This window comes from Sceloporus occidentalis, unplaced genomic scaffold (genome assembly GCF_023333645.1).
Source record: "Sceloporus occidentalis isolate IW3139 unplaced genomic scaffold, rSceOcc1.0.p SCAF_87, whole genome shotgun sequence".
NCBI lineage: Eukaryota > Metazoa > Chordata > Lepidosauria > Squamata > Phrynosomatidae > Sceloporus > Sceloporus occidentalis.
In genome coordinates, this window is record NW_028317067.1 from 243712 (window position 1) to 258041 (window position 14330).

The following is a 14330-nucleotide window of genomic DNA, read 5'->3' on the forward strand; positions in this document are numbered from 1 at the left end:
CAATATTATTTTAAATATTTTCTTCTTGTTTGAATTTACAGGGAGAAAGAGGAGCTGGAGGGTTTGAAAATCCAATTAGCGTCGTTAGTGAGTTAATATGATAGTTGAATAACACGATGTTGGGTAGGAGAGCTGGTGGGCAAAGATGTTCTTAGACAACCCGAAAATCTCTGAATCACATTCAATTTAAATTTGTACATTTTTTAGGAGAAAGAGAGAGAAGGGATTAGGGGAGAGCTGAAAATCGGTATGTATAAAGGAGAGAGAAGAGAAGAGAAATGTCCGGTTCTTATTAAACTGTAATTGCATATTTCTTTGCATTTTTAGAGAAGAAAGAGCGAGCAGGCGAAGTAAGGTGAGTGTTTAATGTAGATGGAGGGAGGTCTTAGTCCACAGACATCTTCTAAACGTCCCTTTTTTGTCTTTGCATGTCCGATAGAGAGGAAAAGGAAGAGGAACAGTAAGTAAAACTAAAATGAATTCATGGGAGAGGTAAACGGGTGGGAGATACTGGAGAGAAATCCAGAAAAGGAATGGGAGAGCAGGACAGGGGTAAAGGACAATGGTGTTTGACTAAAGGAGGCCAGCGGCCGGGAAGAGGAATGGAAATATTATTTTATTATTATATTTTATAATTATTATTTATTTTTTTATATAGCGCCATCAAATTCCGTAGCGCTGTACAATGGGTGGACAGGATACAACATGTAGTATGTAATAGTGAAGAGAATGTGTAGACAGGGTGAGATTATGCAGCACATGGGAGAAAAGACTGATGGAGGGCAACATCACAAGGTGAGGAGAGAAGAAACCAATACAGTCTAACTGACTCGTGTTTTATTTCTTCTTTCAGAGAGAAGGGTAACAGCTGTAAGAGGTAAATATTTTTCCCCTTGTTGTAACACCTTACATAAACACAGAAGCTGGATATATTTTCGCTGCTCCGCTTTTCTGTCGCCAGTTTGGATTCTCGGGAGGGTTATCGTCCGATGTAGAATAATAATCTCAGAGAGATGTTTTTAGATTATAGAGTTCATCATATTTATCACGACAGAGACAGGCTGGGAGCTGCAGGTTTGGCTTCTACTGGTATCCTCTAATGTCGTCTCATTTGTTTCTATTACAGAATCGTCTGCTGCTGCTCTCTGTTGTGGAAAAAATAATAAAAAAAATAATTTTATCTATGTATTAATAAATAAAAACAAAATCATAATTTACAAAGGAAAGCCTAATACAATAATCTCAATCTGGGGTGCGATGTGTGATGGCTGGGTTTGATGGGTGTGAGGCATGATAAGTGATGGGTGGGTTTAACGGGCTTGAGTTGTAACGTGCAATGGTTGTGTGTGATTGGAGTGCGATGACCGGATGTGATGGGAGTGAGGTGTAAAATTAAAAAGTACTCAAAAAAGACCCTCTATCTACTACTCCCACAACTAAGGCCCATCTAGACAACTGGGTGCAAAGAAGTAAAGACAAATACACTGGTTTGATGGAGTAAGTTGAATTGTCCGGTTTCAAAGATGTCCCAAACAGCACATGGTGGTACAATGACCAGATGTGAAGAAAAAAAAGTAGCATAATGCTATTTTTAAACTTTTTGAAAAAATATTTTCAAAAATATGTGTCCAGAGTTTAGAAATACCCGATATTTGTATGATTTGGGTTTTTTTTGCACGTTATATACAACGAAAGCCATTCTTGTACTGAAAAAAACCCAATATAAAAGAGAGAGAGGAAACTGACAGCTAAATAGCAACACAACAATGTTAAAACAGCCATTGTCACAAAGGGTACATCAATAATAATAAAAAAAAAGCAGTCACCATAGAGAGGATCGCCATCTGCTGGCAGACTCTATAGTTTCCAGTACATCTGGAGGTCTCTTTTTTTTTTTTTTTTTTTTTTTTTTTTTTAAATGAAGAGACGCTCCTTCCGTTCTGGAGGATTTCACTCTATGGTGATCCCGGCTGGACCTGGAGATGCAGTTGACGGTGAAAGCGCTGAAAGGAAAAGAGACCAACATACAGGTACCGTAAACCGGGACACAGCCGGTGGGGCGTCCACAAAGGGATGTGTTTATATTATTAATACGGGCGTGTAGCTAAATACATAATACTGTGTCTATAAGCATGCAAATACATACACGGAATCCTATTGGCTGTGCAGAAAAATGGAATGAAACATATAGGGAATTGGGCTTTGGCTGCCATACATATAGCATGTCACATATGATAAGTCATGAAAATGAATAGTGGTATAGAGTATATCAGTGTTTTTATGTTAAATGTAGATTTTTATGGGTCTGCATTCATGGAATGGGGGGGGGGGGGTATTTTAGAGCCCTGCATTTTCTACATGTCCCTTTTGTCTGCCTTGTGCCAGTAGGTCACTCTTACTACCTTGATGGCAGATAAGAGGTTAATTTTCATACATCTCTGCGTCACCTGTATGGTTCAGTCCGGCATAGCAGACAATGGTATGGCCCAAAGAGCAGGAGCGTTCCATCTGTTGGAGGCTGTTCTTCTTGTACTTGGGCTAAGCGACCCATTGAAGTTTAATGCCGTATCCGGGGAATTGATCTTTATTATAATAACTGGGGTCTTCAGTAATCCTTTATATTATATATTCTATATTATATAGCGGGTGATGAGAGCTGGAGCATTCACTGTACTTCTTTCATCGTGGTTTTTCAGGTCTCGGAGAGCGACACTATTCTCGCAGTGAAAAGGCTGGTAGAAGAAAAGCTGCAGGTGCCGGCATCGCAGCAGCGGTTACTATACAGAGGCAAAGCGCTGTCAGGTAAACAACTGGGTCCACGACACCTGGATTGCCCTGTTTGAGGGTTGTCTGGCGCCATGTGCCCTGCAGTAGCTAATGCAAAATGTATTGGGTTTTCTGAAAATGAGCTCCCTAGTTTAGCATTTAGTGAATAGGGCACTAGGTGTAAAGCTCTCTTGATGTTCATCTATAATATGAAGATGGTAACATATCGGCAACATACAGTTAGGTTAAAAAAAAAAAGTCAGGCCTCATACAGACACAGCGGGTATTCCCGTGGAAAATTGTGTGTATTTATCAAATGGTCGTTCTTCAAACCTTTAACAAATTACCTTAGACAGAAGCTGCAGCTCCCAGCCTCTGGTGCTCAGTCTGTGAAAAGATCATGTTTTCTCATCTATAGTGTCGTTTTTAAGTAATTTGCATGGACCACATACCAGTTGCACATATAGAATAACTTGACCACACTTTTTTTTTATTTTCAGATGAGCATAGTCTGTCTTATTACTCAATCGGACCGGGTTCAAGGCTGAACCTAATGGTGAAGGAGCGGGTAACTCAGGAGGTTGGTGGCAGCACAGTCTGGAAAGCCCTCCGTGCCATCTTGGAGAAACATTTCAGCCCAGCTGACGCCGAGAGGGTTCTGGAGTGCGTACAGAAGGTAAAGCAAACACGGTATCATCTGATATCAACTTAAAGCAGGTTCAACATCTTGATTCTGTGTTGCCCAATCTTATAGTTCCCACCATTAGTTTATGTATTCGGGGCAAAGTTTATCTGCTGCTCCCGTCCTTACATCGACCCTTCTGGAGCTGTTAAGATAAAGATTAGGCTAGGAGGAACCACTCTTTGAAATGAGGCTGTTCTTCCAAGCAGCCATGTTTTTTATATCTTGCGGCATTATATCTTACGCACCTAACCCGTGGCTCTACCGACATTCAAATCTTTTTGTCCTGTCCTGAACACCAGAGGTAAAATAGAAGTACAGCAGTTTGACGCCATGTCAGATAGCTGGTGTTGTGGAACAATCAGGAATGGCCAGTGTCTGCACTTTTAATGCAGTTCAGTTAGAACATAGTAAATCTATCGATGTGCTGAACTTCACTTTTTGTATATTTTGAAAAAATATATAATTTTTTTTTTTTTTTTTTACTGAGGCAGAAATGTTGAGAATCTTTTGATGGGTGTTTTAAATGACTGTCCCATAACAAGCTGAGGCAGGCAGGTTTTACTTTGGAAATCTGAAAAGGAACTTGTTTCATGCTAATTCACATTTTCATATTGTGATGACTGAATGTAAAGCTTACAGTAAAAATAGTCCCATAACATATTAGGCACAGAGATTGACCCCGATTTAGTTTACCCCCCTTCTCTGTCTCTCCCTCTCCGACACAGGACTACGAGCGGAGCTTGACGTTGCTCAGTCTAGATGACATAGAACGGCTGGCCACGCGAATCTTACATCCGCAGCTGCCGGAAACCATAGATCTTGGCTTTTTGGACTGAAACCCTGCAATCCATTCATGTCTCCGGCGATGCACATGCTTACCCCCAATGTACAGACACTACACTGTAGTCACAACAGTAATAAAATACAAAAATAGGGGTAAAAAAAAGGATTTTAATTCTTTTATTTTAGATGCACGTTTCACAATACTGGATTCATTGCTTCCCAAACAAGAGGCACTGAGCCTGTATATCGTACCATGATTTCCGAACATGTACCTATAAATCCATTTTGGGGTATTCACTGTATACTGCAGGGTCCGCCAGGTAGTAGCTATACAGCTGATATACTATATGATCCTTAAAAGAGAAATGGCTGACCTCACGTACTGTGTGTCTAATTTACAGATGGGTTTCCAAACGCTGTGATGTGAAAACCTAGCTTCTACATTCAATGCTGATTTTGCTATACATTAATACTGTGATAAATTAAGTACACTTCTTTAAACTTGGCAAACGAATAAAAAACATTTTTTTTTCCCCCATAAAAAGTTTAGCTCATAACTTATGTAGTGCTATATACATGTAAACACAACACATATGATTGTATGCATAATATACATTAAGGCACTTGAGCTCCGAGTACGCTTCATAGTGACCAGTCCATTGTTCATGAGGCAACTGGGAAGACTCAACAGAACTGGGTCCCGCTGGTTCTGAAATAAAGGCATCTGAACGCTTTGGCTTCACTAGATAACGTTGTGGAAAACGTATATTTTTGGCAGAACATTTTTGGAAAAGTCAGTTTGTAATCCCTAAAGCCAACAATTACAACACTGTGGCCTTATTGAAAGACCTAAATCTTTCCCAAATTTAAAAATGGTCATTAACTAAAGTGGGTGCTGAAATCACATCGGATTAACTACGTCTAAACGAAGGGCCGCTAGAGCCTTACGCAGGAGAGCCTTGGCTCAGGTGACCACTCATAACGGAAGCCGAGAAAGCGATAAGTAGCTGGTAAGTGCAATATAAAACACAAACCTCTTATGCTGTGTTAATGTTTAGATATATTATATATATATATATTATATATATTTAGTGACAGTCACCAGAAGCAGGGGATAGTTACATCAATAGGTCATTTGGATTTGCGATGGTTCCGCTTTTATTTTGGCTACATGACCGTCTGCAGTCCCAAACATCCTCGCCAACAATAAATACATATTAAAAGAACTTAGCATTTTTATCTGCTAAAAAAAAAGGTAAATATAAGGTGACCCTCGGCTATCATATGCATTAAAGTGCATAGGATAGTTGTGGTATATCGAAAATGTGAGCACAACACTGATTGGTTACTTCTCTTTGGCAAACCATTCTGATTCCTTATTTTATGTTTTTGGTGTGAGATCCCTTTAAAGGAGCTGTAACACCCCCAAAAACCTTTTCCTCCCAGCGTTACAAAGGCAAAATGTTTCACCTTCTCAAAACACAAAGTGATTGTCTGTCTCTAATTATCAATAATCAGAATGTCAGTGAGTGATGTGATTATGCCTTTTTCTGGTACATCTTTTCCTGTCCCTGTATGTCCTCCAAGCCTTCTGGATTACGGTAGCAGCTTGATTTTTGCGCTGGAACAACTGCTTTCTGGCCTTCTCCCTTTCCACCAGCAGCAGCCGTCCCTCTAGTGGAATCATCTCAATATCCAAGTTCTGCCAATTTAATGTGAGATGCCCTCCTCGGACACTTTCTTTGAGTTGTGGGACAGTTAATGTTCTTTTGAATCCATGATGAGATGGAGGGTGCCCGGCAATTATTTTACACTCAACCGACTGTTTACTGTGACCAGGCGCTGAAGATTTTAAAGAAGATGCGCTCCGACGAGCCTTTCCCGACGTCTTCCTTTCCTCGTTCTGGCTATACTTGCTGGTGACCGGCCGCTGTTTGCTTTGGGAAGAGTTACTTCTCCTAACGCGGAAGGAATGCTTGTCCGCGTTGTCCCTACACATGACTCCGTTCCTACAATCCAACATTCTTTCGATAACTAAATCATAAGCTGCTTTCTCTCTCCTGTGTGACATTTCACACCCAGATTCAAAAATGGTGCAAGCCTCCATCCTTTGGACAATATCTGCTACTTGCTTCTTAGGTTGATTAGCTCTAGTACTTTCTGCAACAAGCTGGACATCCACTGGTTCTATCTGACCCGCAACGTCTACCGCATCCATCCCTCCGGACATCGTTTTATCACACCCAGCACCTTTATGCATGCTCTTATCTCTTTGAGACCTACTACCTTGATCATGGTTGGAATCCCCGGACGTATAGATCATTACATCCGAGGAATCCCTTTTATGTCTAGGGCTTTTCTTCTTCTTCACATGCTTGTTGTCAGCATCTTCGTACTGCGTGTTAGGATGATCGCTTGCAGGAGAAGGTTGAGCATGGAGACAATTTCTTGGGCAGGTTGCTGTTGGTAACTTGCTAGCATCCTTATGTTTTGGTGATGTTTGCTGCATGGTACTATTATGAACCCAGTGCTCATTCTCTCTCTCCTTCTCTGGCTCGTCTCTTTGTTCTGCTTCGTTGCACATGATCTTGCAGTCGGCTTGAAGCTGTTGACCCGGGTCTTGCTTGTTTACAATGTCTTGAGAATCTACCTGGTTGTCCTCTCTCTTATTCTCATGTTCTACTTGCTCCACTCTTGTCCTTCTCTTGTTCTCACCCTCCCTCTTCTTAGCAGCAGCACCTTTTCTCAGCTGCTCATGTTTCATCAGCAGGTTCTTCCTCTCGCGGAACGCCTTCCTTACTTTATGACCTTTGTATACCGCTTGGATTTTTGAAGCGGCGATATCCTGGATTGCTGCAATGGAGAGGGCACCATGTTCCAACATAAACTGTGTTACCTCTTGATGTCCGCCAAGCAAAGCATAGTCCAAGGGTGTGTATCTCTCTTCAATGTTTTCCATTTGGTTTGGAAACGCGTTGTATTTTAGTAGAAGTTTCACCGCATCCAGGTAACCGTTATTACATGACCAATGCAGGGCGGTTCGTCCATTCTTATCTTGGATATTAGGATCTGCCTTGTTCTCAATGAGCACTTCCATGCATCCAATGTAACCCCCGTAGGCTGCACACTGCAGAGGAGTCCTTCCTTCATAGTCCTGGGCATTAGGGTTGATGTTGTTTTCTATAAGGATCTGACAAACGTTTGCATTGCCACCTAATGCTGCCCAGTGCAGCGGGGAACGGCCATCTTTGTCCACAAGCTGCACTTTTGCCCCACCTTTGATGAGTGTATGAATAACTTCTCTGTGTCCCATCTCGCAAGCTCTGAACAGCGGCGTGTGCTTCGTTACATCAGCCGCGTCCACCTGCGCGCCATTTTCTAACAGGATCCGCACAGTGGTGATCTGGCCGGAGAGAGAGGCCGCGTGGAGTGCTGTTCCACCATATTTATCGGTTCTATTGATCTCTAGTTCAGGGTCTGACTCCAGCATCGCCTTTATCGCTTCATCGCTTCCTTTACCCGCTGCCCACATGAACGCAGTCCTGCCTTCCAAATCCGCCTCATCCCTTACGGAAGGGTGAGCCAGCAATACCCGTACGGTGTCTGGGCAATTTCCTTGGGCAGCGTAATGCAATGGGGTTGCTCCTTGGCTGTCGGAAGGGATATTTGGAGAATTGTTTCTTTCTAGAAGAAGATGTGCGATGGGAGTATGACCCAGGAGCGCTGCCCAGTGGAGAGGCGTACGGAACAAATTATCATAAGGTGCCACGTTGCAACCTCGATACGAAGTCAAAAGACGCACAACTTCTTCGTTACCGTCTCCTACGGCGAGATGGAGAGGGGTGCGACCTTCGTAATCCTGCCAGTTGAGTAGGGATTCTGTGGGAGCTGCCTCCAGCAAGCATCGGACGGTCAGAGCAGCTTCTGGATCTTTGTGACCTGCTGCCCAATGCAGGGGTATCTTCCCTTCCAAGTCCGGAATGCCGATATTGGACCCGTGTCGCACCAACAGCCGGACGTGCCGTGGCCGGTTGTAGAAGGCACTCCAGTGAAGAGCTGTTTGCTTTCTCTGATCCTGAGCATCTACCTGACCTGGCGGGGTGTGCTTGAGGAGCAGAGCCAGGCAGCGGGTGTCGTGGTGGCGGGTGGAGAGATGGAGCGCTGTGATGTCGCGTAAATCACGGTGCGTGCAGTCGGCCTTACGAGACAGGAGAAGTTTCAGCAGGCGATGGTTACCCGTTTGGGCTGCTAGGTGTAACGCTGTGCGCCCGCTCTTATCCGAACGATTAACCTGGGTGCCGTGACGCAACAGGACTTCAGCGCAACTTCTGCGGTCGCCCAGCACGCTGTACATCAACGGGGTCCTGCCTAATTGGTCTTCCTGGTCAATCAAATCTGTGTTTGAGCCAATCAGACGTAACAATGCTGCCTTGTCCCCTGTTATTGCTGCTGCATGGACAGGGGAGGCTAATGATGAGCCTTGTGGCAGGCAGCTCATCACTGCGGTGTGTATTGAAAGTACAGCACCGGGGTCTCTGTGCAAACAGGGCCCAATGCCCGCTAAGTCTCTATGGCACCAGCACGTCCGTTATAAACTCCTTAGGTTTCCCAAAAGTGCCGCAACTTTGTGCATTTCTATGACAACGGGCGGTCTATCCTGCATCGCTGACTTCTACGGTGGCTGAAGCGAGTCCGCGCCTCCGCAGTGTTCTCGCGGGTTGTCTCGCGAGAGTTTCTGACAACTTGCTAGACTTTGACCCCGGAAGTCTCGCTGTCACACTTTAGTCATGGCGGCTGGAACGCTCCCCGCGGCAATGGCCCCCTACTTCCCCGGGTACCGTCCGTTTGACCCGGAATCTCTCGGTCTGGACGCTGGGTTCCGACTCACTTCGTTCTCGGACATGAAGGGCTGAGGGTGCAAAGTCCCGCGGGAGACGCTGCTCAGGCTCCTGACGGGACTGGAGGAAGAGGAAGGGGCGCAGGCGGAGGGAGGCAGTGGGGACCTGGAGACCGGAGGCCCTAAATTAGGTGAGAACAAGCACCCTGCGGCATACCGAGCAAAGCTATGGACTGTATTCCAACTCCCAGCATGCTGAGCCAGCCAGAGCCTTGGCCCACAGCAGTATAGAATCAGAATCTGACAGCAGATCAGACCCCTTAAGCCCGTCTAGTCGCCCATTTTTCTTGCTGTAAAGACTCAAACCTTAGTCAGTCGTTGGTCTTGTCTTAGATTCGGGAGCCATATGCCTGTCCCATGCATGTTTAAACCCCCCTCATTGTATTCTCTACCTCTTCTGATGGAAGTCCTTTCCACTTCTCTACCACCCTCCCAGTAAATTCAAATATCCTTGCATTACATGTAAGCCTCCGACCCTCTGGTTTTAGATCATGGGCTCTTGTTCTGATAGTTCTCTAATAGATCATTTGAAATAAAACCTCCCTCCTGCACCTTTGTCTTAAGACTTGCATGCGCGGTGGGTGTATGAGGCTTGTTGAGATCTGGGGCCGCATTAAACAGCGTGTTGATGCGAAACTCCCATCAGCTGCCTAAAGAAATCACACGTCGCCTTCATCGTGGCCGGTGGGAGTCTTTGCTTAACGTCACCTGTTTCCCTGCCTGTCTTTGTCCTTTTTGCTGCTGTTACTGTAAACGTTTCCCGCGTCTCTCTGCAGGTATTGGGATGGACTCCTGCGTGATTCCGCTGAGGCACAGAGGGCTGTCTCTGGTTCAAACCACGGACTTCTTTTATCCATCGGTTGAAGATCCGTACATGCAGGTGATGCTTTGACACAAACCCAACCAATATTAGCTTCTAAGGAGAATCTGATGCTTTTCTTCCCGTAAGCTCTCAGTTCTGCGTGTGAAAAAATGTCACTGTGTAACAAATCGGTGGTGAACATAATTCTGTAAACATGACTTTTTTTTTAATATAATAAGCAATCTCTCTCTCTGCGTTTCTTTGGTAAGGAACAGATCAATGATTAACCTAACATGGCTGGTTTAGAGGTAAAGTATCACAGCTTGATGAACCGGCACAGTATTGCTGTGCGGTGTGTTGGATTCGTTGGACCCTCAATATGATCTGATTTCAGGGTTCCAATAAGGAAAAATGAATATAGTCCTATTCGCTCCAGAGATAATGTATCTTTAGCTGGATACCTTTTATTGGGCAGCGTAATAAAGGTGTAACTTTACGTAAGTCTCCAGGACCTCTGTACAGCTTTATTACGTTGGCTCTGTAAAAGGTATTGACTCGGAGAAACCCTGACATCTTTAGTCGAGTGTAAAAGGCTCTTCGGATACGTTTATATTGTTAACGGGCTGAATGCATTTTGCGGTTACAGCATCTTCCCCGATAACACGTAGATAAATGATTGTCCATTTTCGGCAATATATCTGCTACGTCTAAAACTGGACGGATTGGTTTATAAATCCTTTTTGCGGTTTAAAAAAATTGCAGCATTTAAAGCGGCTTAAATGGGTCACCTTTGCAGTTAGTTTGTAATTTAGTTGACGCATGAGCTATGTGGTGCCTAGCAGTGAAACGGCTTCTTTCCTTCTTTTTTTTTTTTTGCTTCCCTCTTTCTCTTTTTTTGTTTACTTATTTCCTCTCTTGCAATATTGTGAGTTTTGACACAATTCAAATGCAGAATTACAAAAGAGTAGCGGCACTGTAATTCTATCTTGGAAATAACTATTGGGGGCTGTGCTGATTACTTGAGTTAACGAGTGTCTGTGGAATCCAAATGTATCCTCATTTCTTTGATACAATCAGAATTGTTGTCTGTACTAACGATTCAGCAGCATTTGAAATGAACAGTCTCAGTGATCCGGCTCTTCAAGTTCTAACAATGGTTTTAAACCTTTAATGTCCCTTTTAGTGAGTTTTCTTTAATCTCAGAGCCTGTTCTATTGGTTTTGTAGCGGAGTTATCACTGTTGAAGTGTACAGGCTTCCTAACACTAACTATGAGAAAAATGCGCGCCAAACAGTGTTCGGTAAATTGATATAAATTCACAGATCAAAGTAGTTGGTGACTTTGGTGTAGAGGACTGCATTAGGATGCGGGTCCCACGGGACCCATCAAAAAAACTTGCGGGTGCGGGCAGTTTTTCGGGTGTTGCCGGCGTTCAGACAATCTACCTGTTACAAAGTAACCTGTTTAGGATACGCATTTAAGAATACTCTTCCTTTTTATACGAGCTGTATTTGGTACCGTGTCAAAGTTCTATTTATACATTATGCTTGTCCCCGTTCCGTAGGGCCGCATTGCCTGTGCCAACGTGCTTAGTGACCTGTACGCCATGGGGATCACAGAGTGTGACAACATGCTGATGTTACTAAGCGTCAGCCAGAAGATGACAGAAGAGGTCAGAGTTCTCTAGTGTATTTATTCACTATTCTTGTGCCGATTTAGTGTGAAGGATCTCCGTTGTAAGTGTGTAGACTCTGGGATTGTATTTTTAACCATATGCAATAAATGGGGTATTTATTAATATAGCTTTGTCATATTCTACGGCACCATACACTATATCTTATATGTATCTAATTTATAACTGATATATGCCCGCCAGGAACGAGAAAAAGTGACCCCGCTAATGATCAAAGGCTTTAAAGATGCTGCTGAAGAAGGAGGCACCTCTGTGACCGGAGGACAAACGGTGGTTAATCCCTGGATCATCATTGGAGGAGTAGCCACGGTTGTGTGCCAGGCAAACGAATTCATCATGTTAGTCGGGTTATATCTCTTCTCCAGCATAAACAGGGAATATACAGGACTATTGAATTGTCAAGGGAGAAATCGGTTTCACCCAAAAACACATTAGCTACGTGAAAACGTGTCGCAAGTCTGCTGTAGATATATAATCCCAAAATAAGGGCTGTTCCAAGATCCCGTGTAAACTGTGCCAAAGCGGTTCCATATTGAGGTATGGAGACTTTGCTTTCGGTGCAGAAGTCCAACGTTATCAGCGTACTTTTAACAGTCTCTTATTTCTCAGGCCACACAACGCTGTGCCAGGAGATGTCCTTGTTCTTACCAAGCCTTTGGGGACACAGGTCGCAGTAAATGCCCACCAGTGGCTGGACAATGTAAGTATCTGTTAATGGGTTACGTAGCACCGGCTTCCGTCCTTTCCTCGTCTCCATCTTATCGTATCCTACCATGCAACTGCCTTCCTCTTTCTGATTGGCTGCTCATTTTACATTTTTTTAAAAAGTTATATTATTAAGAAAGCGTTAACTTGAGTTGTTTTAAAATGTAGCTTGAAATCTCTTTTGTTATAAGAGCATAACATAGAGCCAATTAGTCACCTGTAATGATTCAAATGTTTTGGGGGGTTTTTTGTCCCCCCCCCCCCCCCCCCCTTTTCAGACTGAACGCTGGAATAAAATCCGTCTGGTGGTGACCAGAGAAGATGTGGAGCTGGCCTATCAGGAAGCGATGTTTAATATGGCAACTCTCAATCGCACTGGTGAGCAATGTGAAATACACCCAGAGGCGCATACGCACACACTGTTAGACAGTGATAGTATTACATTATATATATATATATATATATATATATATATATATATATATATATATATATAAAAATTTCTTTTTAAGACTTATTTCCCACATTAATGTCTGTGGGGAAATGATCACGTGTGGAATTCTTCTAGAGCTGTCGGTCTAAGAGCAAAAACCTCAACTTATGTTCATCTATGAGTTAAAAAGAAGTTTAAATGCCGTGCTCAATCTATTACAACGTTTATTTTCATACAGTGCAGTAAGAAAAGATACCTCCTATAAAATAAATCAAAGGTGTGTAAGAAGTGACATATCTACTGTGGGAGTAGGACTTGATTATCTTTTTAAATGCAACCCCCCAGTGTGGGTGGGTATGTAGATATATATATAATTTTTCAGCGGTTGTTTAATTTCTGAATGCAATCTGTGTTCTGTTCTCCAGCCGCGGCTCTGATGCACATGTTTAATGCCCATGCTGCCACGGATATCACTGGTTTTGGCATCTTAGGCCATGCCCAGAACCTGGCACAGGAGCAGCACAGCGAGGTCAACTTTGTCATCCACAACTTGCCCATCATCGCAAAGATGGCAGCCATAAGCAAAGCCTGTGGAAATCGTTTTGGACTACTGCAAGGGACATCCGCTGAGACATCTGGTAAATCTTGTGAAAACCGCCACTGGTCTGACAACTTAAGAGACAAGTTTATTTTCACATAGAAGTTCAAATATATTATATATATTAAATTCTCATCAAACCTTTTATTTTTACTTGTATTGCACCAATTTTATAAGTGTACTTCTGGTCACCGTCTTATATGTTAAAGTTGTCTTCTGAGGACACAAAAATGTGCCAGAATTCAGTTTATTTTTGAAATATTCCTTTCTGTTTCTTTGACATCCTCATTACCTGCTTTCTCTGAACTGCAGGCTTGAAACTGTGAAATACAGAATATTTTACCACCTAGGGATGATTTCTGAACTCCATAAATATTGGGGTGTAAAATGCTTTAAGATACATTTGGCTGTCTGTAGGCTTTACATAAAATGTTGGAATTGTTTCGATTCACAGGTGGTCTCCTGATTTGTCTTCCGCGGGAGCAGGCAGCTCGCTTTTGTGCCGAGATAAAGTCACCAAAGCATGGAGAAGGCCACCAAGCCTGGATTATTGGTATTGTGGAGAAGGGTAATCGCTCTGCACGCATCATTGAAAAGCCGAGGATTATCGAGGTGTCGCCTCGGGGAGCAGGGACCAGTGACAACAGTAGCAATATTCCCCTTGAGGGATCAGGCTAAGATTTTGGGGAGTCTGAACAGTGACCATTTACAAAAGAGGGAGAAAATACAGTAAATCTTCAATCTGAGCCCACAGCCTCCAGGGACTGGCTGCAAAGAGGCTTTACTTTTTATTAATTACGATGATTAATATTTTCACCAGGAAGACTATTACTCGCCCGGGAAACTTGTAAATGTTTCTCATACCTGTCTGATCTCCAGTCCCAGGCCTGAGCAGCTGGGGCCAGGAGTTGGAGGTGTCCGGGTGGGGAAGAGGGGATGTGAGCTGCTATGGACCATCCTTCTGCCGA

General features: G+C 43.4%; 3 protein-coding genes across 3 annotated transcripts; 2 read left to right on the forward strand and 1 right to left on the reverse strand.

Annotated features, from left to right (window-relative positions):
* The first annotated feature begins 1982 nt into the window (after positions 1-1982).
* LOC149284832 (ubiquitin-like protein 4A) lies at positions 1983-4287 on the forward strand. The gene is made up of 4 exons (XM_089496174.1): positions 1983-2030; positions 2697-2802; positions 3267-3442; positions 4177-4287. The coding sequence occupies exons 1-4, from the start codon at positions 1983-1985 to the stop codon at positions 4285-4287; spliced, it is 441 nt and encodes a 146-aa protein (XP_089352300.1).
* Positions 4288-5756: 1469 nt separating this feature from the next.
* On the reverse strand, positions 5757-8732 carry LOC149284833 (inversin-B-like). Its single transcript, XM_089496009.1, has one exon. The coding sequence runs from the start codon at positions 8730-8732 to the stop codon at positions 5757-5759; it is 2976 nt and encodes a 991-aa protein (XP_089352135.1).
* A 316-nt stretch (positions 8733-9048) lies between these two features.
* LOC149284834 (selenide, water dikinase 2-like) lies at positions 9049-14040 on the forward strand. The gene is made up of 8 exons (XM_089496010.1): positions 9049-9262; positions 9908-10011; positions 11498-11605; positions 11810-11964; positions 12236-12326; positions 12610-12718; positions 13190-13402; positions 13817-14040. The coding sequence occupies exons 1-8, from the start codon at positions 9049-9051 to the stop codon at positions 14038-14040; spliced, it is 1218 nt and encodes a 405-aa protein (XP_089352136.1).
* The last annotated feature ends 290 nt before the right edge of the window (positions 14041-14330 follow it).

Excerpts from the sequence above, each read along its gene's own strand:
- LOC149284833 (XM_089496009.1), bottom strand. The coding sequence starts at position 8,732 with ATGAGCTGCCTGCCACAAGGCTCATCATTAGCCTCCCCTGTCCATGCA.
- LOC149284832 (XM_089496174.1), top strand. The coding sequence starts at position 1,983 with ATGCAGTTGACGGTGAAAGCGCTGAAAGGAAAAGAGACCAACATACAG. Across the intron at positions 2,031-2,696 it reads GAAAAGAGACCAACATACAG|GTCTCGGAGAGCGACACTAT; the intron begins GTACCGTAAACC and ends GTGGTTTTTCAG. Across the intron at positions 3,443-4,176 it reads TTCTGGAGTGCGTACAGAAG|GACTACGAGCGGAGCTTGAC; the intron begins GTAAAGCAAACA and ends TCTCCGACACAG.